Source organism: Zosterops lateralis (genome assembly GCF_965231275.1).
Source record: "Zosterops lateralis genome assembly, chromosome: 23".
Lineage (NCBI taxonomy): Eukaryota > Metazoa > Chordata > Aves > Passeriformes > Zosteropidae > Zosterops > Zosterops lateralis.
Genome location: NC_139783.1, coordinates 701,653 through 724,233, shown reverse-complemented (window position 1 = coordinate 724,233; position 22,581 = coordinate 701,653). Strand labels below are relative to the sequence as shown.

The 22,581-nt window shown below is 40.4% G+C and overlaps 1 protein-coding gene across 4 annotated transcripts in view; it reads left to right on the top strand.

The window, feature by feature from the left end:
* Positions 1–22,581, top strand: part of CLASRP (CLK4 associating serine/arginine rich protein) — a 33,524-nt gene that overhangs the window by 2,666 nt on the left and 8,277 nt on the right. For 2 of the 4 annotated variants that reach the window (XR_014591652.1, XM_083877239.1), the window contains exons 4-16: positions 320–417; positions 1,763–1,864; positions 3,258–3,337; positions 4,875–4,959; positions 6,759–6,907; positions 9,807–9,903; positions 11,112–11,190; positions 11,290–11,363; positions 13,481–13,522; positions 15,413–15,601; positions 17,612–17,893; positions 19,837–20,037; positions 21,652–21,695. Coding sequence is in view for 3 of the 4 variants with exons in the window: in XM_083877239.1 (XP_083733365.1) it covers positions 320–417; positions 1,763–1,864; positions 3,258–3,337; positions 4,875–4,959; positions 6,759–6,907; positions 9,807–9,903; positions 11,112–11,190; positions 11,290–11,363; positions 13,481–13,522; positions 15,413–15,601; positions 17,612–17,893; positions 19,837–20,037; positions 21,652–21,695 (1,522 nt within the window). In the remaining variant the exon portion in view is untranslated. The remainder of the gene's footprint in view (positions 1–319; positions 418–1,762; positions 1,865–3,257; positions 3,338–4,874; positions 4,960–6,758; positions 6,908–9,806; positions 9,904–11,111; positions 11,191–11,289; positions 11,364–13,480; positions 13,523–15,412; positions 15,602–17,611; positions 17,894–19,836; positions 20,038–21,651; positions 21,696–22,581) is intronic. The other 2 variants (XM_083877238.1, XM_083877237.1) reach the window with 1 other exon arrangement.

The window sequence follows — 22,581 nt, the reverse complement described above, 5'->3', positions numbered from 1 at the left end:
AATTTCCCATTTTTCCCAGAAAAAGGACCCGGCCCAGTTCCTGCAGGTTCACGGCCGGGCCTGCAAAGTTCCCCCATTAATTTCCCCCATTAATTCCCAATTTTCCCCATTAATTCCCCCATTAATTTCCACCATTAATTCCCATTAAATCCCAATTTCCCCCATTAATTTCCTCCATTGATTTCCAATTTCCCCCATTAATTTCCCCCAGTAATTCCCCCCATTAATTCCCAATTTTCCCCATTTATTCCCCCATTAATTCCCAATTTCCCCCACTGATTTAGAATTCCTAATTCCCGGAATTTCCCATTTTTCCCAGAAAAAGGACCCGGCTCAGTTCCTGCAGGTTCACGGCCGGGCCTGCAAAGTTCACCTGGACTCTGCCGTGGCCCTGGCGGCCGAGAGCCCCGTCAACATGTGAGTGAGACACGGGAATTCCCGCCTGGAATCCATGGAATTATTCCTGGAATATCCCTGGGATCAGCCCCAAGGGGGTGGAGAAATCCTGCATTTTCCAGGGATCGAAATTTGGGTGATTTTAGACAAATCTGGGACAATTCGGAGCTGGTTTTGCCATTTTTTGGTGCTGGGAAAGGTGGAATTTTGCTCATTCCAGGATGAAAATTCCATGGAATTCAGGGGTAAATTATTTCTGGAATTATCTCTGGAATATCCCTGGGATCATCCCCGGAGGGTGGAGAAATCCTGGATTTTCCAGGGATTGAAATTTGGGTGGTTTTGGCAAAATCCGGGAAGATTTGGAGCTGTTGTTCCCATTTTTGTTGAGGAATTTTGGTCATTCCAGGGTGAAAATTCCATGGAATTATCTCTGGAATATCCCTGGGATCAGCCCCAAGGGGGTGGAGAAATCCTGGATTTTCCAGGGATCGAAATTCGGGTGGTTTTAGACAAATCTCTGGGGAATTTATGTTTTTATTGGAGTCATCACTCCCAAATTTTTTCTGAAATAAAAGAATTTTGTTCATTCCAGGGAGAAAATTCCCACCCTGGAATCACCCACAGGGCTGGATAAATCCCAGTTAAATAAATTTTTGTTTATCATCAGTATTTCATTTATTGTAATATTTTAATAGATGTAATATTTTGAATAAATATTTTATTATGTGTCATTTTAATTAATATATTTAGAATATAATTTTTTATTATCTGATAGTATTATGTGTTATTTAATATTGCATTTTATAATGTATAATATATATAATATTATATGTAATATATTATTATATATATTATATGTATTGTCTAGAACAATGTAGTATATTATTGTATATTATTTATTATATAAATTATTACTTTAATATTGAGTATAATATATAAAAATTGATAATGCAATGTATAACAATAGAGAATTTTAATACATATTATATGTTGGATGTTATTATGTAATAATATAATATTCTAAATTTATAAATAATATATTCAGAATGTCTTTTTATAAATATTTTATTTTTCATAGACATCATTACAAATTTATTTCTTGAAAATGGTAACTTATTTATTATGTGTTTCTTAAAATAATTTTTTAAAATTATAAATAAATTTTTTATTATAATTTTTTCCAAAAAATGAAATTTAACCTGTTTTTAACCCGTAAATTCAAAGAAAATTCAGATATTTTTTGGTTGTTTTTTTTTTAACGGCTGCTCCTGGAATTTTTTTTGGTTTTTTTTTTGTGAATGAAATGGGAGATAATTCTCCTCATTCCAGACAAAAATTCCAATATTTTTTCCCCATTTTTCAGGATGCCCTGGCAGGGGGACACCAACAACATGATCGACCGATTCGACGTCCGCGCCCACCTGGATTTCATCCCCCTGTACAGCCCCGCCCTGCTCAGCCCCACGTGAGATTCCCAAAATTAAATCATTCCCAAAAATTCCCCACCTGGATTTCATCCCCCTGTACAGCCCCGCCCTGCTCAGCCCCACGTGAGATTCCCAAAAATTCCCAAAATTAAATCATTCCCAAAAATTCCCCACCTGGATTTCATCCCCCTGTACAGCCCCGCCCTGCTCAGCCCCACGTGAGATTCCCAAAATTAAATAATTCCCAAAAATTCCCCACCTGGATTTCATCCCCCTGCACAGCCCCGCCCTGCTCAGCCCCACGTGAGATTCCCAAATTAAATAATTCCCAAAAATTCCCCACCTGGATTTCATCCCCCTGTACGGCCCCGCCCTGCTCAGCCCCACGTGAGATTCCCAAATTAAATAATTCCCAAAAATTCCTCACCTGGATTTCATCCCCCTGTACAGCCCTGCCCTGCTCAGCCCCACGTGAGATTCCCAAAAATTCCCAAAATTAAATAATTCCCAAAAATTCCCCACCTGGATTTCATCCCCCTGTACGGCCCCGCCCTGCTCAGCCCCACGTGAGATTCCTAAAATAAATAATTCCAAAAAATTCCCCAGGAATTCCCCAAAATTAAATAATTCCCAAAGATTCCTGAACAACTCCCAAAGATTCCTGAGGAATTCCCAAAAAATAAATCATTCCCAATGTTCCCCAGGAATTCCCAAAATTAAATAATTCCCAATGTTCCCCTGGAATTCCCAATGTTCCCCAGGAATTCCCAAAATTAAATAATTCCCAACATTCCTGAGGAAATTCCCTTTGGATCCTTGAATTCACTTTTAAATCCCTGAAATTCCCCTTTGGATCCCTGAAATTCCCTTTTTTCCCCCAAAATCCAAATTTTTTTTCCTCAAATCCTTCTTTGATCCCCAAAATCCACTTTTAACCCCCAAAATCCCCATTTTTTATCCCCAAAATCCCCATTTTTACCCCCAAAATCCCCATTTTTATCCCCAAAATCCCCATTTTTACCCCCAAAATTCCCATTTTTACCCCCAAAATCCCCATTTTTTCAGCTCCCCCGAGGCGGAATCGGACAAGCGCAAATCCATCTCTGACAGGGAAAAACCCCCCAGAATTCATCTTTTTTTCCCAAAAATCCAAATTTTCTTTTCCCAAATCCTTCTTTAACCCCCAAAATCCACTTTTAACCCCCAAAACCCCCATTTTTACCCCCAAAATTCCTATTTTTACCCCCAAAATTCCCATTTTCCTCCCCAAAATCCGCTTTTCTTTCCCCAAAACCCAAATTTTTTTCCCCAAAACCCAAATTTTTTTCCCCAAAATCCAGATTTTTTTTCCCCAAATCCTTCTTTAACCCCCAAAATCCACTTCTAACCCCCAAAATCCCCATTTTTACCCCCAAAATTCCCATTTTTCAGCTCCCCCGAGGCGGAATCGGACGAGCGCAAATGTAACTACGAGCGCTACCGGGGGCTGGTGCAGAACGACTTCGCTGGCAGTGAGTCCTTTGAGTTGGAATTTTTTTGGGAATTTGGGGGTTTTTTGGGAATTTTGGGGGTTGGGGAATTTTTGGGATTTTTTGGGGATTTTTTTGGGGAATTTTGGGGGGGTTTTGGGGGGGGGTTGGGAATTTTTTAGGGATTTTTTGGGGTTTTTTTGGGGGATTTTGGGAGGAAATTCTGGGGTTTATTGGGGATTTTTGGGAGGATTTTTGGGGGTTTTTTTGGGGTATTTAGGGATTTTTTGGGGAATTTTTGGGGGGATTTTTGGGGGTTTTTGGGAATTTTTTGGGGTTTTTTTGGGGGGATTTTGGGGAATTTTTGGGGTTTTTTTTTTGGATTTTTTCGGATTTTTTTTCGGAATTTCTGGGACAATTTTGGGATTTTTTGAGGGGTTTTTTTTGGGGGGGAATTCCTGGTTTGGTTTTTTGAGAATTTCTGGGTTTTTTTGGGGATTTTTTTCTGAGTTTTTTGGGAGTTCTGGGGGTTTGGGGAATTTTTGGGATTTTTTTGGGATTTTTTGGGGAATTTTTGGCGGTTTTGGGGGGATTTTGCGGGGGGTTTCTGGGATTTTTGGGGATTTTTTGGGGTTTTGGGGGAATTCTGGGGGTTTTTGGGAATTTTTGGGGATTTTTTTGGGGAATTTTGGGGGGTTTTTTGGGGGTTTTTGGGGATTTTTTGGGGGAATTTTGGGAGGAAATTCTGGGGTTTATTGGGGATTTTTGGGGGGGATTTTTGGTTGTTTATTTTTTTATTTTTGGGTTTTTTTTGGGAATTCTTGGGGTTTTTGGGGGGGATTTTTTGGGTTTTTTTTAGGAAACTCCTGGGGTTCTTGTTTTTTTTTTTTTTTAATTCTTGGGGGTTTTTTTGGGGAAATTTCTAGGTTTTCTTTGGGGATATTTTTAGGGTTTTTTGGCAAATTTCTGGGAATTTTGGGGGGGTTTGGGGAATTTTTGGAGTTTTTTTGAGGAATTTCTGGGTTTTTGGGGAATTTTGGGAGGAAATTCTGGGGGCTTTGGGGGGATTTTTTGAGTGTTTTTTGGGATTTTTTTGGGGAATTTTGGGGGTTTTTTTGTGAATTTTTTGGGGAATTTCTGGGGGGTTTTGTGGGAATTTTTGGGGTTTTTTTTTTGAAGAATTTCTGGGGATTTTTTTGGTTTTTTGGGGGGAATTTTTTGGGTTTTTTGGGAATTTTTGGGGGTTTTTTTGGGAATTTTTTTGGGTTTTTTTAGGGAATTCTTGGGGTTTTTTTTAGGAATTCCTGGGGTTTTTTTGGGGAATTTCTCGGGTTTTTTGAGTAATTTTTTGGGGTTTTTTTTTGTGAATTCTTGGGCATTTTGGGGGTGGAAATTTTTGGAGATTTTTTCCTGCAATTTCTTCATTTTTAAGGCGAAAATTCTGAATTTTTTTGATAAACTCTTCATATTTTTTCACCAATTCTTCATTTTTTTTTCACCAACTCCTATTTTTTTTATTATTTTTTTATTTTTTCCTTTATTTCCACCCAAATTTCACCCCAAAATTGTGATTTTTCAGTCTCAGAGGAGCAGTGCCTGTACCAGATCTACATGGACGAGCTCTACGGGGGCCTCCAGAGACCCAACGAGGACGAGAAAAAAAAGTGAGAAATAAAACAAAAAAACCCCCAAAAATCTCTAAAATTTCCATCCCCAAAACCCTCTGGGATGTTCCTGATTTTGGGAGAAAAATATTCCAATTTTTTGGGGTTTTTTTCCTTATTTTTTTGTTGGAATTTTTGTGCTTTGGGGGGGGTTTGGGTTGGGATTTTTGATTTTCTTTCAGAATTCCCATTTTTCCTGAAAATTCTCATTTTCCCTCTCAAAATTCCAGCTCAGAATTCCCATTTCCTCTCAAAATTCCCATTTTTCCTCAAAATTCGCCCTCAAAATTCCCATTTTCCTTCCAAATCCCTCTCAAAATTCCCATTTTCCCTCAAAATTCCCATTTTTCATCCAAATTTCCCCCTCAAAATTCCCATTTTCCTTCCAAATCCCTCTCAAAATTCCCATTTTCACTCAAAATTCCCATTTTCCCCCTCAAAATTCCCATTTTCTATCCAAATTCCAGCTCAAGTCTCTCATTTTCCCTCAAAATTCCCATTTTTCATTCAAGTTTTCTCTCAAAATTCCCATTTTTCCTGAAAATTCTCATTTTCCTTCCAAATTCCAGCTCAGAATTCCCATTTTCCCTCAAAATTCCCATTTTCCTTCCAAATTCCCCCTCAAAATTCCCATTTTTCCTTCAAAATCCCGATTTTCCATCCCCAAAATCCCATTTCCCCTTTCCCAATCCCCTCCTTGGGTAAAATAATTATTTTTTTATGACTCTTCTCCCTCCCCTGGAATTTTCCTCTTAATTTTCCTATTAATTTTGATTTTCCTGTTAATTTTCCTGCTGATTTTCCTGTTGATTTTCCTGTTAATTTTCCCTCTGTTAATTTTCAGCTCCAGGACTCTGAAATTAATTAATTTAATCAATTTTAATATTAATTTTAATTAATTTTCCCCCAGATTAGCAGACAAAAAAGCCTCCATCAGTTACACGTACGAGGACAGCTCTGGGCTCTGGAATTAATTAATTTTGGGTTAATTTTGTGTTAATTTTCCCCCAGATTAGCAGACAAAAAGGCCTCCATCGGTTACATGTACGAGGACAGCTCTGGAATTAATGAATTTAATTAATTTTATTATTAATTTTGGCCCAGGTTGGCAGACAAAAAAGCCTCCATCGGTTACACGTACGAGGACAACTCTGGAATTAATTAATTTAATTAATTTTATTATTAATTTTCCCCCAGATTAGCAGATAAAAAGGCCTCCATCGGTTACACGTCCGAGGACAGCTCAGGAATTAATGAATTTAATTAATTTTAATTAATTTTGTGTTATTTTTGGCTCAGATTAGCTGATAAAAAAGCCTCCATCGGTTACACGTACGAGGACAGCTCTGGAATTAATTAATTTAATTAATTTTAATTAATTTTGTGTTATTTTTGGCTCAGATTAGCAGATAAAAAAGCCTCCATTGGTTACACGTACGAGGACAGCTCTGGAATTAATTAATTTAATTAATTTTAATTAATTTTGTGTTATTTTTGGCTCAGATTAGCTGATAAAAAAGCCTCCATCGGTTACACGTACGAGGACAGCTCTGGAATTAATTAATTTAATTAATTTTAATTAATTTTGTGTTATTTTTGGCTCAGATTAGCTGATAAAAAGGCCTCCATCGGTTACACGTACGAGGACAGCTCTGGAATTAATTAATTTAATTAATTTTAATGAATTTTGTGTTATTTTTGGCTCAGATTAGCTGATAAAAAAGCCTCCATCGGTTACACGTACGAGGACAGCTCTGGAATTAATGAATTTAATTAATTTTAATTAATTTTTCCCATAGATTGGCAGACAAAAAGGCCTCCATCGGTTACACGTACGAGGACAGCTCCGGGCAGGGCCCCCCCAGCCCCCAGGACAGACCCCGGGGGGACCCCGAGGATTCCGAGGAGGATTCCCAGAGCGAGGGGGACGAGGTTATTCCTGATATTGGTGAGAGTTTAATCTCAAATTCTGGTTTTTCTATCCCAAATCCTGGTTTTTCTATCCCAAAATCCAAATTTCCCATCCCAAACCCTGGTTTTTCCGTCTCAAAATCCAAATTTCCCATCCCAAATCCTGGTTTTTCCATCCCAAATCCTGGTTTTCTGTCCCAAATCCTGGTTTTCTATCTCAAATCCTGGGTTTTCCATCTCAAAATCCAAATTTCCCATCCCAAATCCTGGTTTTTCCGTCTCAAAATCCCAATTTCCCATCCCAAATCCTGGTTTTTCTATCCCAAAATCCAAATTTCCCATCCCAAATCCTGGTTTTTCCATCCTAAATTCCAAATTTCCCATCCCAAATCCTGGTTTTTCCATCCCAAATCCTGTTTTTTCTACCCCAAAATCCAAATTTCCCATCCCAAATCCTGGTTTTTCCGTCCCAAATCCTGGTTTTTCCGTCTCAAAATCCAAATTTCCCATCCCAAATCCTGGTTTTTCCATCCTAAAATCCAAATTTTCCATCCCAAATCCTGGTTTTTCCATCTCAAATCCCAATTTTCCATCCCAAATCCTGGTTTTTCCATCCCAAATCCTGGTTTTTCTGTCCCAAATCCTGGTTTTCCATCTCAAATCCAAATTTCCCATCCCAAATCCTGCTTTTCCCATCCCAAATCCTGGTTTTTCCATCCCAAATCCTGGTTTTCTAACTCAAATCCTGGTTTTTCCATCTCAAAATCCAAATTTCCCATCCCAAATCCTGGTTTTTCAATCCTAAATTCCAATTTTCCATCCCAAATCCCATTTTTCCCCAAATCCCAATTTTCCATCCCCAAATCCTGGTTTTTCTATCTCAAATCCTGGTTTTTCCATCCCAAAATCCAAATTTCCCATCCCAAATCCTGGTTTTTCCATCCTAAATTCCAAATTTCCCATCCCAAATCCTGGTTTTCTGTCCCAAATCCTGGTTTTCTATCTCAAATCCTGGTTTTTCCATCCCAAATCCTGGTTTTTCCATCTCAAAATCCAAATTTCCCATCCCAAATCCTGGTTTTTCCATCCTAAATTCCAATTTTCCATCCCAAATCCCATTTTTCCCCAAATCCCAATTTTCCATCCCCAAATCCTAGTTTTTCCATCTCAAATCCTGGTTTTTCTCTCCCAAAATCCAAATTTCCCATCCCAAATCCTGGTTTTCCCATCTCAAAATCCGAATTTTCCATCCCAAATCCTGGTTTTTCTATCCCAAATCCTGGTTTTTCTATCCCAAATCCTGGTTTTCCATCCCAAATCCTGGTTTTCCATCCCAAATCCTGGTTTTTCTATCCCAAATCCTGGTTTTTCCATCCTAAATTCCAAATTTCCCATCCCAAATCCTGGTTTTTCAATCCTAAATTCCAATTTTCCATCCCAAATCCCATTTTTCCCCAAATCCCAATTTTCCATCCCCAAATCCTGGTTTTTCTAACTCAAATCCTGGTTTTTCCATCCCAAAATCCAAATTTCCCATCCCAAATCCTGGTTTTTCTGTCCCAAATCCTGGTTTTTCCATCTCAAATCCTGGTTTTTCCATCTCAAAATCCAAATTTCCCATCCCAAATCCTGGTTTTTCCATCCCAAAATCCAAATTTCCCATCCCAAATCCTGGTTTTTCCATCCCAAAATCCAAATTTCCCATCCCAAATCCTGGTTTTTCTGTCCCAAATCCTGGTTTTTCCATCCCAAAATCCAAATTTTCCATCCCAAATCCTGGTTTTTCTATCTCAAATCCTGGTTTTTCCATCCTAAATTCCAAATTTCCCATCCCAAATCCTACAATTCTTACCCTAAACCTCAATTTTCCAACCCTAAACCCCAATTTTCCGTCCCAAATCCCGCAGTTCTCGCCCCATAATCCCATTTCGATCCCAAAACACCGATTTTCCATCTCCAAATCCCAAAATTCTCACACTGAATCTCAATTTTCCATCTCTAAATCCTGTTTTTTCCATCCTAAATCCTGGTTTTCCCATCCCAAACCCCAAAATTTTCCCCCCAAATCCCAATTCTCCTCCCAAATCCCAGCAATTCTCACCCCAAACCCAATTTTTTTTCTTCCTAAATCCTGTTTTTCTCCCAAAATCCCAATATTTCCATCCCCAAATCTGAATTTTCCCCCCTAAACCCCAATTTTTCTTTCCAAACCCCATTTTTCCCCCCCAAACCCCAATTTTTCCCCCCAAAACCCCAATTTTCCCCCCCAAACCCCAATTTTCCCTTCCTAAATCTCATTTTCCCCCCCAAATCCCAACATTTCCATCCCCAAAACCCCAATTTTCCCTTCCTAAATCCCATTTTTTCCCCCCAAAACCCCAATTTTCCCTTCCTAAATCTCATTTTTCCCCCCAAATCCCAACATTTCCACCCCCAAACCCCAATTTTCCCCCTAAAACCCCAATTTTTCCCCCCAAACCCCAATTTTCCATTCCTAAATCTCAATTCTCACCCCAAATCCCAACATTTCCATCCCCAAAACCCCATTTTTCCCCCCAAAACCCCAATTTTCCCCCCCAAACCCCAATTTCCCATCCCCAAACCCAAATTTTCCATCCCCAAACCCCAATTTTCCCCCCACAAACCCAAATTTTCCCTTCCTAAATCCCATTTTTTCCCCCCAAATCCCAAATTTTCCCCCCAAACCCCCAATTTTCCCCCCTCAAACCCAAATTTCCCCCCTAAACCCCCAATTTTCCATCCCCAAAACCCCAATTTTCCCCCAAAAACCCCAATTTTCCATCCCCAAAACCCCACTTTTTCCCCCCAAAACCCCAATTTTTCCCCCCCAAAACCCCCCAATTTTCCCCCAAACCCCCATTTTTCACCCCAGGGCAGAATTCCAGGATTTTTTCCCTGTTTTTATTGAATTCCAGACGTTGAGGTGGACGTGGACGAGCTGAACCAGGAGCAAGTGGCCGATCTCAACAAACAGGCCACGACCTACGGGATGGCCGAGGGGGATTTCGTCAGGTACAGACCCAAAATACCCCAAAAAAATCCAAAATCCCCCAAAAAACATCAAAAAACCTCAAAAAAACTCAAAAATCTGCCCAAAAATGGCCAAAATCCCACTGAAAACGTAAAAAATACGCCCAAAAATGGCCAAAATCCGCCCAAAAACCTCAAAAAAATTCAAAAATCTGCCCAAAAATGGCCAAAATCCTCCAAAAAACATCAAAAATAATCAAAAAATGGCCGGAATCTGCCCAAAAACGGCCAAAATCCCACTGAAAACCTCCAAAATCCTCCCAAAAGGATCAAAATCTGCCCAAAAACCTCCAAAATCCACCCAAAACCCTCAAAAAACCTCAAAAAAACTCAAAAATCTGCCCAAAAATGGCCAAAATCTGCCCAAAAAGGACCAAAATCCTCCAAAAAAAGGCCAAAATCTGCCCAAAAACCTTCAAAATCTGCCCAAAAATGGCCAAAATCTGCCCAAAAATATCTAAAATTCTCCCCAAAAAAAAGGTCCAAAATCCTTCCAAAAATGGTCCAAAATCTGCCCAAAAATGGCCAAAATCCTCCCCAAAAAAAGGTTCAAAATCTGCCCAAAACCTCCAAAATCCTCCCAAAAATCCCATTTTTTTTAATTTCTCCCTTAAAAATCCCATTTTTTATTAAATTTCTCCCTTAAAAATCCCATTTTCCTCCAAAATTCTCCCTTAAAAATCCCTTTTTTTAAATTTCTCCCTTAAAAACCCCATTTTTTTAAATTTCTGCCTTAAAAATCCCATTTTCCTCCAAAATCTTGCCTTAAAAACCCCATTTTTTTTAATTTCTCCCTTAAAAAATCCCATTTTCCTCCTCCAAAATCTTCCCTTAAAAATCCCATTTTTATTAAATTTCTCCCTTAAAAAATCCCTTTTTTTTTTTAAAATTTCTCCCTTAAAAACCCCCTTTTTTAAAAAAATTTCTCCCTTAAAAACCCTTTTTTTTTAAAAAAATTCTCCCTTAAAAAACCCCCATTTTTTAAAAATTTCCCATTTTTATTAAATTTCTCCCTTAAAAAATCCCATTTTTCTGAATTTCTCCCTTAAAAATCTGGGGTTTTTTTTAAATTTCTCCGTTAAAAATCCCATTTTTTAAAATTCCTCCCTTAAAAAAAACCCCATTTTTTTTTAAATTTCCCATTTTTTTAAATTTTTGCCATAAAAAATGTGATTTTCCTGCCCCCAAAGGATGCTGAGGAAGGACAAAGAAGAAGCCGAAGCCATAAAAAACGCCAAAGCCCTGGAGGAGGAGAAGGCCATGTACTCGGTGAGGGAAAAAAAACATGAAAAAATTCAAATTTTCCTGGAAAAAAACCCAAAAAAATCCAAAAAAAATTGAATTTTTTAACCCAAAATTGTCCCCCAGGGGCGTCGGTCCCGTCGGCAGCGCCGAGAATTCCGGGAGAAGCGACTCAAAGGGAGGAAAATCAGCCCCCCCAGGTGAGAATTCCCAAGATTTTTATCCCAAATCCCAAAAAAATCCCAATGTTTTTATACAAAATCCCAAAAAATCCCAACGTTTTTATCCAAATTCCAACATTTTTATCCAAAATCCCCAAAAAATCCCAATGTTTTTATCCAAAATCCCAGAATTTTTATCCAAAATCCCAAAAAATTCCAACATTTTCATCCAAAATGCCAAATTTTTATCCAAAATCCCCAAAAAATCCCAATGTTTTTATCCCAAATCCCAAGATTTTTATCCAAAATCCCAAAAAAATCCCAATGTTTTTATCCAAAATCTCAAGATTTTTATCCCAAATCCCCAAAAATCCCAACATTTTCATCCAAAATCTCAAGATTTTTATCCAAAATCCTCAAAAATCCCAACGTTTTTATCACAAATCCCAGAATTTTTATCCAAATTTCAATGTTTTTATCCCAAATTCCCAAATTTTTATCCCAAATCCCACAATTTTTATCCAAATCCCAAAATTTTTATCCCAAATCCCAAGATTTTTATCCCAAATCCCAAAAAATCCCAACGTTTTTATCCAAAATCCCAAAATTTTCATCCAGATCCCAAAATTTTCATCCAAATCCAATGTTTTTTATCCCAAATTTCATCATTTTTATCACCAATCCCAAGATTTTTATCCCAAATCCCAAAAAAATCCCAACATTTTCATCCAAAATCCCAAGATTTTTATCCCAAATCCCGAAAGTTTTATCCAAATCCCAAAAGTTTTATCCAAAATTCCAAGATTTTCACCCCCAATCCCAAAAAATCCCAATGTTTTTATCCAAAATCCCGAAATTTTTATCCAAAATCCCAAAAAATCCCAATGTTTTTATCCAAAATCCCGAAATTTTTATCCACAATCCCAAAAAATCCCAATGTTTTTATCCAAAATCCCGAATTTTTATCCACAATCCCAAAAAATCCCAACGTTTTTATCCCAAATCCCAGAATTTTTATCCAAATTCCAATGTTTTCATTTCAAATTCCAACATTTTTATCACAAATTTCAACATTTTTATCCCAAATCCCAAAATTTTTATCCAAAATCCCAAATTTTTATCCTAAATCCCAACATTTTTATCCCAAATTTCATCATTTTTATCACCAATTCCAAGATTTTCATCCAAATTCCAACATTTTTATCCAAAATCTCAACATTTTCATCCAAATCCCAGTGTTTTTATCCAAAATCCCAACACTTTTATCCCAAATTCCAACATGTTTATCCCCAAATCCCAAGATTTTTATCCCAAATCCCAACATTTTTATCACAAATCCCAAGATTTTCATCCCCAAATCCCAATTTTTCCCCCCAAACCCACAATTTTCCCCCCAAACCCCCCAATTCTGACCCCAAAATCCCAATTTTCTGTCCCCAAACCCCAATTTTCCCCCCAAAATCCCAATTTTCCCCCCAAAATCCCATTTCCCCCCCAAATCCCAACATTTCCATTCTCAAACCCCAATTTTCCATGCCCAAAATCCCAATTTTTCCTCCCAAACTCCCCAATTTTTCCCCCCAAACCCCCCAGTTCTGACCCCAAAATTCCAATTTTTCCATCCCCAAACCCCACAATTTTCACCCCAAATCCCCAATTTTAACCCAATATCCCATTTCTCCCCCCAAATCCCAATTTTCCGTTCCCAATCCCCAATTTCCCATCCCCAAATCCCAATTTTCCCCCCTAAAATCTCAATTTTCCCTCCCCAAACTCCAATTCTCCTCCCAAATCCCACCAATTCTCACCCCAAATTCCCAATTTTCCCCCCAAACCCCAATTCTGACCCCAAAACCCCAATTCTGACCCCAAAATCCCAATTTCCCCCCCAAACCCCAATTTTCCATCCCCAAAATCCCAATTTTTCCCCCAAACCCCCCAATTCTGACCCTAAAATCCCAATTTTCCGTCCCCAAATCCCAATTTTCCCCCCAAATCCCAACATTTCCATCCCCAAACCCCAATTTTCCATCCCCAAATTCCAATTTTCCATCCCAAAACCCAGTTTTCCCTCCAAATTCCCCAATTTTCCCCCCAAATCCCAATTTTCCCCCCAAATCCCCCAATTTTAACCCAAAATCCTGTTTTTCTCTCAGTTACGCTCGTCGGGACAGCCCCACCTACGACCCCTACAAACGGTAACAATTCCCAGAAATCCCCCAAAATCCCCCAAAAAATCTCCAAAAAGTTCCCCAAAAATTCCCAAAAAATCCCCCCAAAATTCCCAGAAAATTCCTAAGAAATGCCCCCCAAAAATTCCCAGAAAATTCCAAAAAAAATCCTCCAAAAATCCCCCAAAAATCATCAAAAATTCACAAAAAAATCTCCAAAAATTCCCCCCAAAAAATCCCGGAAAAATTCCCCAAAAAATCCCCAAAAATTCACAAAAATCCTTCAAAAAGTCCCCCCAAAAATCCTAAAAAATCCCCAAAAAATCCCAAAAAAATTCCAAAAAATCCTCAAAAATTCCCCAAAAAATTCCCAAAAATTCTACAAAAAAATCTACAAAAAATCCCCCCCCAAAAAAAATCCCAAAAAAAATCTCCAAAAAATCCCCAAAAAATCCGAAAAAAATCCAAAAAAATTTCTAAAAAAATCCAAAAAAATTCTACAAAAATTCCCAAAAAAATCCTAAAACATCCCAAAAAATCCCCCAAAAAAATCCAAAAAAAATTCCAAAAAAATCCCCAAAAAAATCCCCAAAAAATCCAAAAAAATCAGAAAAAAATCCCAAAAAATTCCCAAAAAAATCCTAAAAAATCCCCCAAAAATTTGAAAAAAATAAAAAGAAAATTCCAAAAAAATCCAAAAAAATCCTCATAAAATCCTAAAAAATCCCAAAAAATTCTACCAAAAAAAAAAAAACCCCAAAAAATCTACAAAAAATCCAAAAAAAATCCCCAAAAATTCCTAAAAAAATCCCCAAAATATCTACCAAAAAAATCCCAAAAAAAATCTACAAAAAATCCCCAAAAAGCCCAAAAAATTAAAAAAAAAAAATTCAAAAAAATCCCAAAAAAATCCCAAAAAAACCCCCCAAAAATCCAAAAAAAAAAATCCCCAAAAATTCTACAAAAAATCCAAAAAATCCAAAAAAAATCCCAAAAAAATCCTCAAAAATTCCCCCAAAAATTAAAAAAAAAAACCAAACAAAAAAAAATCCCAAAATTCCCCTAAAATTCCCAATAAATCCCCAAAAAATTTCCCCTAAAAAATTTTAAAAAATCCCCCAAAAACTACCCAAAAAAATCCAAAAAAATTCCAAAAAAATCCCCAAAAAAATCCTAAAAAATCCCCAAAAAATCCTAAAAAATCCCCCAAAAAATAATAAAAAAAAATTTCCCAAAATTCCAGAAAAAAATCCCAAAAAATCCCCTAAAAATTCACTAAAAATTCTAAAAAATTCCCGCTCCCCGTCCCCGGGGCAGGAGGAGAAAATCACCTTCATCACCAGCTTTGGGGGCAGCAACCAACCCCCCAAAAAACCCCCAAAAAATCCCCCAAAAAATAACAAAAAACCCCTAAAAATTCCCAAAAAAATCCCCAAAAATTCTACAAAAAATCTACAAAAAATCCCCAAACATGCTACAAAAATCCTCCAAAAAATCCCCCAAAAATCCCAAAAAATCCCCCAAAAATCCAAAAAAATTCCCAAAAAATCTACAAAAAAATTCCCGAAAATTCCTAAAAAATCCCCAAAAAATCCTAAAAAATCCCCAAAAAGTAAAAAAAAAAAAAAAACCCTAAAATTCCAGAAAAAAATCCCAAAAAAATCCCCAAAAATTCTACAAAAATCCTCCAAAAAATCCTCAAAAAGTCTTAAAAGATCCCCAAAAAATCCAAAAAAATTCCAAAAAAAATTTTTAAAAAATCCCCAAAAATGCTACAAAAATTCCCCAAAAAAATCCCCTAAAAATAAAAAAATAAAAAAAAAAAAACCCCAAAAAAATCCAAAAAAATCCCCAAAAAATCCCAAAAAAATCCAAAAAAAATCCTAATAACCCCCCAAACTCTCTTACTTTTCCCAGCTCCCCCTCGGAGTCGAGCTCCGGTTCCCGTTCCCGTTCCCGCTCTCCGTCCCCGGGGCAGGAGGAGAAGATCACCTTCATCACCAGCTTTGGGGGCAGCGACGAGGAGCCCGGGGGGGGCCCCGACAGGAGCCGCGAGCGGCCGCCGCAGCCCGGGGGGTCGGGGCCCGCCCTCCGCTCCTGCTCACGGTCACTGCTGATTTTATTCCCAATTTTTATCATAATTTATTTGATTTGGTTTTATTTCCCAGTTTTCCCCTCGTTTTTACCCAATTTTTACCCATTTTTCCCTAATTTTTTCCCTGTTTTTTCCCTATTTTTTCCCTATTTCTCCCCCATTTTCCCCCATTTTATCCCCCAATTCCTCGTCTTTTCCCCCCAATTTCCTCCTACATTCACCCTAATTCCCTCCATTTTTTCCCATGAATTTTTCCCCAATTTCTCCTAATTTATCCCCATTTTTTCCCAATTTTTCCCGATTTTTCCCCTATTTTTCCTCCCATTTTTCCTCCCATTTTTCACCCCATTTTTTCCCATTTTCCCCCAATTTCCTCCAATTTTCCCCTATTTTTTCCCCATTTCTTCCCCCAATTTCCCCAATTTTTCCCCATTTCTTTCCTCATTTTCCCCCAATTTTCCCCCATTTCTCCCCCAATTTCCCCCATTTTTCCTCCATTTTTCCCTAATTTTTCCCTAATTTTTCCCTATTTCTCCCCCATTTTCCCCAATTTTCCCCCAATTTTCATGCATGTTTTCCCCAATTTCCCCATCTTTCCCCTATTTTTTCTCAATTTTTCCCCAATTTATCCCCCAATTTTCCTCCATTTTTTCCCACGAATTCTCCCCCAATTTTCCCCATTTTTTCCCTCTTTTCCCCCCATTTTTCTCCTATTTTTCCCCAATTTATCCCCCAATTTTCCCCATTTTTTCTCCGATTTCACCCATTTTTCCCCCATTTTTTCCTCCAATTTTCCCCTATTTTTTCCCCATTTCTCCCCCGATTTCCTCCCAATTTTCCCCCAAATTTTCCCCCATTTTTCCCCAAATTTTCTCCCATTTCCCCCCCAATTTTTGCCCAGTCTCCCCCAGTTTTCTCCCTAGTTTTCCCCCCAATTTCCTTCAGTTTTCCCTCCAATTTTCCCCAATCTTCCCCATTTTCCCCCAATTTTTCACCCAAATTTCTCCCATTTTTCCCAATTTCCCCCATTTTTTCCCCATTTTTCCTCCAATTTCCCCCCATTTTCCCCTCAATTTTCCCCCATTTTCCCCCCAGTTTTCCCCATTTTATCCTCTATTTCTCCGTCATTTTCCTCCTCTTTTTCCCCCATTTTTCCCCCATTTTCCCCCTTTTTCCCCCCATTTTTCCCCTTTTTCCCCCTTTTTTCTCCCATATCTTCCCCCTTATCCCTCCAATTTTTTTCCCAATTTTTTCCCCATTTTTCCCAATTTTTCCCTATTTCTCCCCCCATTTTTCCTCCCTTTTTTCTCCAATTTTCCTCCATTTTTCCCATTCTTCCCCCCTTTTTTCCCCATTTTCCCCCCACTTTCTCCTCATTTTCCCCCCATTTTTCCCCCAATTTTTCCCAATTTTTCTCCATTTTATTCCCCGTTTTTTCCCCAATTTTCCCCCATTTTCCCCCCATTTTTCCCCCAATTTTTTCCCTTTTCCCCCCTAATTTCTCACCCATTTTTCTCTCTCACAGGCGCCGCTCTTCCTCCTCCTCCTCCTCAGTCTCCTCCTCCTCCTCGTGGTGCAGCTCCAGCTCCCACCATTCCTGCCCTTTTCCCTCCAAATTTCCCTCTAATTTTTTCCCCCCAATTTCCTCCCAATTTTTTTCCATTTTTCCCCATTTTTCCAATTTCTCTCCCCCTTTTCCCCCATTTCTCCCCCCAATTTTTTCCCAATTTCTCCCCAATTTTTTTCCATTTTTTCCCCCATTTTTCTCAATTTCTCCCCCCATTTTTTCTCCATTTTTCCCCCTACTTTTTCCCCCATTTTCCCCAATTTCCTCCCCTTTTCCCCCCAATTTTTTTCCATTTTTTCCCCATTTTTCCCAATTTCTCCCCCCATTTCCCCTCCATTTTTCCCCCCATTTTTTCCAATTTTCTCCCCAATTTCTCCTCCTTTTTTCCCCATTCCCCCCCAATTTTTCTCCCCTTTTTCCCCCCTAATTTCTCACCCATTTTTCTCTCTCACAGGCGCCGCTCTTCCTCCTCCTCCTCGTCCTCCTCCTCCTCCTCCTCGGCCTCCTCCTCGTCGTCGTGGTGCAGCTCCAGCTCGCGCCATTCCCGCTCCTTCCGCCGTTCCCGGGGGGTTTTCCGGGGCCGCCGTCGCTCCCGTTCCCGTTCGCGCTGTTCCCGCTCCCGTTCCCGTTCCCGCCGTTATTCCCGGGGCCATTCCCGTTCCCGGGGCGGATCCCGGGACAGCCGGCGCCGTTCCCGTTCCCCCGAGCGCGGCCCGCGCCGCCGCCGCCGCTCCAGGTCGGGGCCCGGGGATTTGGGGGGTTTGGGGGGGTTTGGGGTGGTTTGGGAGGGTTTGGGATCAGTTCAAACAGGTTTGGGGTGGTTTGGGAGGGTTTGGGATGGTTTGGAAGGGTTTGGGATTGGTTCATAGTGGTTTGTACCAGTTTGGGAACAGTTCACACCAGTTTGGGATCAGTTTGGGGTAGTTTGGGGTGGTTTGGGGTGGTTTGGGGTGGTTTGGGATGGTTTGGGATGGTTTGGGATCAGTTCACAACAGTTTGGGATGGTTTGGGACAGTTTGGGACCGGTTTGGGACTGGTTTGGGACAGTCTGGGATCGGTTCAGACACATTTGGGACCGGTTTGGGATCGGTTTGGGATGGTTCAGACCAGTTTGGGATGGTTTGGGACGAGTTCACACCAGTTTATACCAGTTTGGGATGAGTTTGGATCAGTTCACACCGGTTTGGGGTGGTTTGGGATGGTTTGGGATGGTTTGGGGTGGTTTGGGATGGTTTGGGGGGGTTTGGGATGGTTTGGGAGGATTTGGGATGAGTTCACACCAGTTTATACCAGTTTCGGATGAGTTTGGATCAGTTCACAACAGTTTGGGATGGTTTGGGATGGTTTGGGATGGTTCAGACAAGTTTGGGACAGTTTGAGATCGGTTTGGGATCGGTTCATGCCAGTTCAGGACATTTTGGGATCAGTTTACACCAGTTTGGGATCAGTTCACACCAGTTCAGACCAGTTTGGGACATTTTGGGATCAGTTCACACCAGTTTGGGATCAGTTCAGACAGGTTTGGGCAAGTTTGGAGTCAGTTCAGACAGCTTTGGGATCAGTTCACACCAGTTTGGGACAGTTTGGGATGGTTTGGGATGGTTTGGGACAGTTTGGGATCAGTTCAGACAGGTTTGGGACCAGTTCACAGGGATTGGTTCACACCAGTTCAGACAGGTTTGGGGTTGGTTCACACCAGTTTGGGATCAGTTCGCACCAGTTTGGGATCAGTTCACACTGCTTTGTACCAGTTCAGACCACTTTGGGCCCAGTTCACACTGGTTTGGGACCAGTTCAGGTTAGATCACACTGGTTTGGGACCAGTTTGGATCAGTTTGGGGTCGGTTCACACCAGTTCAGACCACTTTGGTCCCAGTTCAGACCAGTTTGGGCCCAGTTCACACCAGTTTGACATCAATTCAAACTGGTTTGGGATCAGTTCACACCACTTTGGGACCAATTCAGACCACTTTGGGCCCAGTTCACACCAGTTTATACCGGTTCAGGCCACTTTGGGACCAGTTCACACCAATTCAGACCAGTTTGGGATCGGTTTGGGACGGTTTGGGACGGTTTAGGATCGGTTCAGGCAGGTTTGGGACCAGTTCGGGCCAGTGTCAGACCAGTTTGGGTTCAGTTTGGGCCAGTTTGGACCAATTCAGGCCAGTTTGGGCCCAGTTCAGACCAGTTTGGCATCAATTCAAACTGGTTTGGGATCAGTTAACACCAGCTTGGGATCAGTTTGGGACAGTTTGGGACAGTTTGGGACCAGTTCAAGTCATTTTGGGATCAGTCTGGGCCAGTTTGGGATCAGTTTAGGGTCAGTTTAGACCACTTTGGGCCCAGTTCACACCAGTTTATACCCGTTCAGGCCAGTTTGGGATCAGTTTGGGCCACTTTGGGATCGGTTCAGACCAGTCTGGGGTCAGTTCACACCAGTTCATACCACTTTGCTCCCATTTCAGACCAGTTTAACCCCTTTGCTCCCATTTCAGACCAGTTTAACCCCTTTGCTCCCATTTCACACCAGTTTGGGACCCCTTTGGTTCCATTTCAGACCACTTTGGTCCCATTTCAGACCAGTTTGGGCCCCCTTTACTCCCATTTCAGACCAGTTTGGTCCCCCTTTGCTCCCATTTCAGACCAGTTTAACCCCATCTCTCCCATTCCCCCCTCCAGGAGCCGCTCGGGCCGTTCGGGTCGCGGTTGGCGCCGCTGGAGCAGCCGCAGCCGCAGCCGCAGCCGCAGCAGCCGCGAGTCCCGCGAGTCGCGCGAGTCGCGCAGCCCCTGGCGCTCCCCCAGCCCCTCCCGCTCCCCCAGCCCGGCCCAGAACCCCCCCAGGCCCAACCCGGAGCCCCCCCTCGGAGAGAAGCTGAAAAAGTGAGTGGGGAACAAAAGTTTGGGGAAAAAAACTGAAATCGTTACAAAAATCTGTCTTGGAATCCCAAAATCCACCCCAAAGTCCCTAAAATCTGCACCAAAATCCCTAAAACCCACCCCAAAATCCACCCAAAAAATCCCTAAAAGACACCCCAAAATCCGCCCCAAAATCCCTAAAAAAATCCACCCCAAAATTCCTCTGGGATCCCAAAATCCATCCTAAAATGCACCTCAAAATCTCTTCCGAATCCCTAAAAAATCCTCCCCAAAATCCCTTCCAAATCCCTAAGAATCCACCCTAAAAGATACCCCAAAATCCACCCTAAAATCCGCCCCAAAATCCACTCCAAAATCCATCCCAAAATCCCTTCTAAATTCCCTAAAAAATCCACCCCAAAATCCCTAAAAAAATCCACCCCAAAATCCCTAAAAAATCCACCCCAAAATCCCTGAAATCCACACCAAAGTCACTCTGATATTCCCCAAATCCACCCTAAAATCCACCCCAAAAATCTCTAAAAATCCACCCTAAAATCCGCAAGAAAATCCCTAAAATCCACCCCCAAATCCACCCCAAAATCCCTAAAAAATCCACCCTAAAATCCACCCCAAAGTCCCTCCCAGGCCCAACCTGGAGCCCCCCCTCGGAGAGAAGCTGAAAAAGTGAGTGGGGAACAAAAGTTTGGGGAAAAAACCTGAAATCGTTACAAAAATCTGTCTTGGAATCCCAAAATCCACCCCAAAGTCCCTAAAATCTGCACCAAAATCCACCCCAAAATCCCTTCCAAATCCCTAAAAAAATCCACTCTGAAATCCCTAAAAAAATCCACCCCAAAATCCCTAAAAGCCACCCCAAAATCCACCCCAAAATCCACCCAAAAAATCTCTAAAAGACACCCCAAAATCCACCCCAAAATCCACCCCAAAATCCACCCAAAAAATCCTTAAAAGAATCCACACCAAAATCCCTTCCAAATGCCTAAAAAGTCCACCCCAAAATCCCTCTGGGATCCCTCAAAATCCCCATTTTCCCAAATTTCCCCTTATTTTCCCTCAATTTTTCCCCCCAATTTTCCCTCAGTTTTCCCAACTTCCCCCCCCACTTTCCCTCAATTTTCCCTAATTTTTCCCCCAATTTTCTCCCAATTTTTCCCCCCAATTTCCCCCCAATTTCCCCCCAATTTTCCCAAATTTTCCCCCAATTTCTTCCGATTTTCCCCCAATTTCTTCCAATTTTTCCCCCACTTTTCCCTCCAATTTCCCCCCCTTTCCCCTAAATTTTCCCCCAATTTTCCCCTCAATTTTCCCCAATTTTCCTCGAATTTTCCCCCCAATTTTCCCCTCCAATTTTCCCAATTTTTCCCCCAATTTCCCTACAATTTTCCCCCCATTTTCCCTACAATTTCCCCAAATTTCCCCCTCCAATTCCCCCCAAATTTTCCCTCCATTTTTTTCCCAATTTTCCCCAAATTTTCCTCCAATTTCTTCCAATTTTCCCCCAATTTTTCCTGCAATTTCCCCCCAATTTCCCCACAATTTCCCCCATTTTTTCCCCAATTTTTCCTGATTTTCCCCCAATTTTTCCTGACTTTTTCTCCCATTTTTTCCCCCCAGGGCCGAGGCAGCCGCGGGTAAAGATTCCGGAGCTGCCAAAGTCAGTAAGAATTTGGGATTTTCCCCTTTTTCTAACGGAATTCCTGCCGAGCTTTGGGATCACAAAGTGGGAAAAATCCCCAACTTCCCTCGGGGCCGGCGGGGAGGGGGAAATTCGGGAATTTTCCTGCAATTTTGGGGGGTTTTGGGGGTAAAAATCACCTCTGGGGGGGCCCTTTTTCTGGATTTTCCCTGATTTTCCCAACAGTTTCCTGGATTTTCCCAGTTTTTTTCTGATTTTTCCTGAATTTTCTTGGATTTTCCAGGTTTTTTTCAGATTTTCCCTGAATTTTCTTGGATTTTCCCAACATTTTTCTGGATTTTCCCAGTTTTTCCCAGATTTTCCCTGAATTTTCTTGGATTTTCCTACATTTTTCTGGATTTTCCCAATTTTTCCCAGATTTTTTCTGGATTTTCCCTGATTTTCCCAACAGTTTCCTGGATTTTCCCAGTTTTTTTCTGATTTTCCCTGAATTTTCTTGGATTTTCCAGGTTTTTTTCAGATTTTCCCTGAATTTTCTTGGATTTTCCCAACATTTTTCTGGATTTTCCCAGTTTTTCCCAGATTTTCCCTGAATTTTCTTGGATTTTCCTACATTTTTCTGGATTTTCCCAATTTTTCCCAGATTTTTTCTGGATTTTCCCTGATTTTCCCAACAGTTTCCTGGATTTTCCCAGTTTTTTTCTGATTTTTCCCAGAATTTTCTTGGATTTTCCATTTTTTTTTCAGATTTTCCCTCAATTTTCTCTGATTTTCCCACATTTTTCTTGATTTTCCCGTTTTTTTCCCAGATTTTCCCTGAATTTTCTTGGATTTTCCAATTTTTTTCAGATTTTCCCTGAATTTTCTTGGATTTTCCTGGTTTTTTTCCCACATTTTCTCTGTTTTTT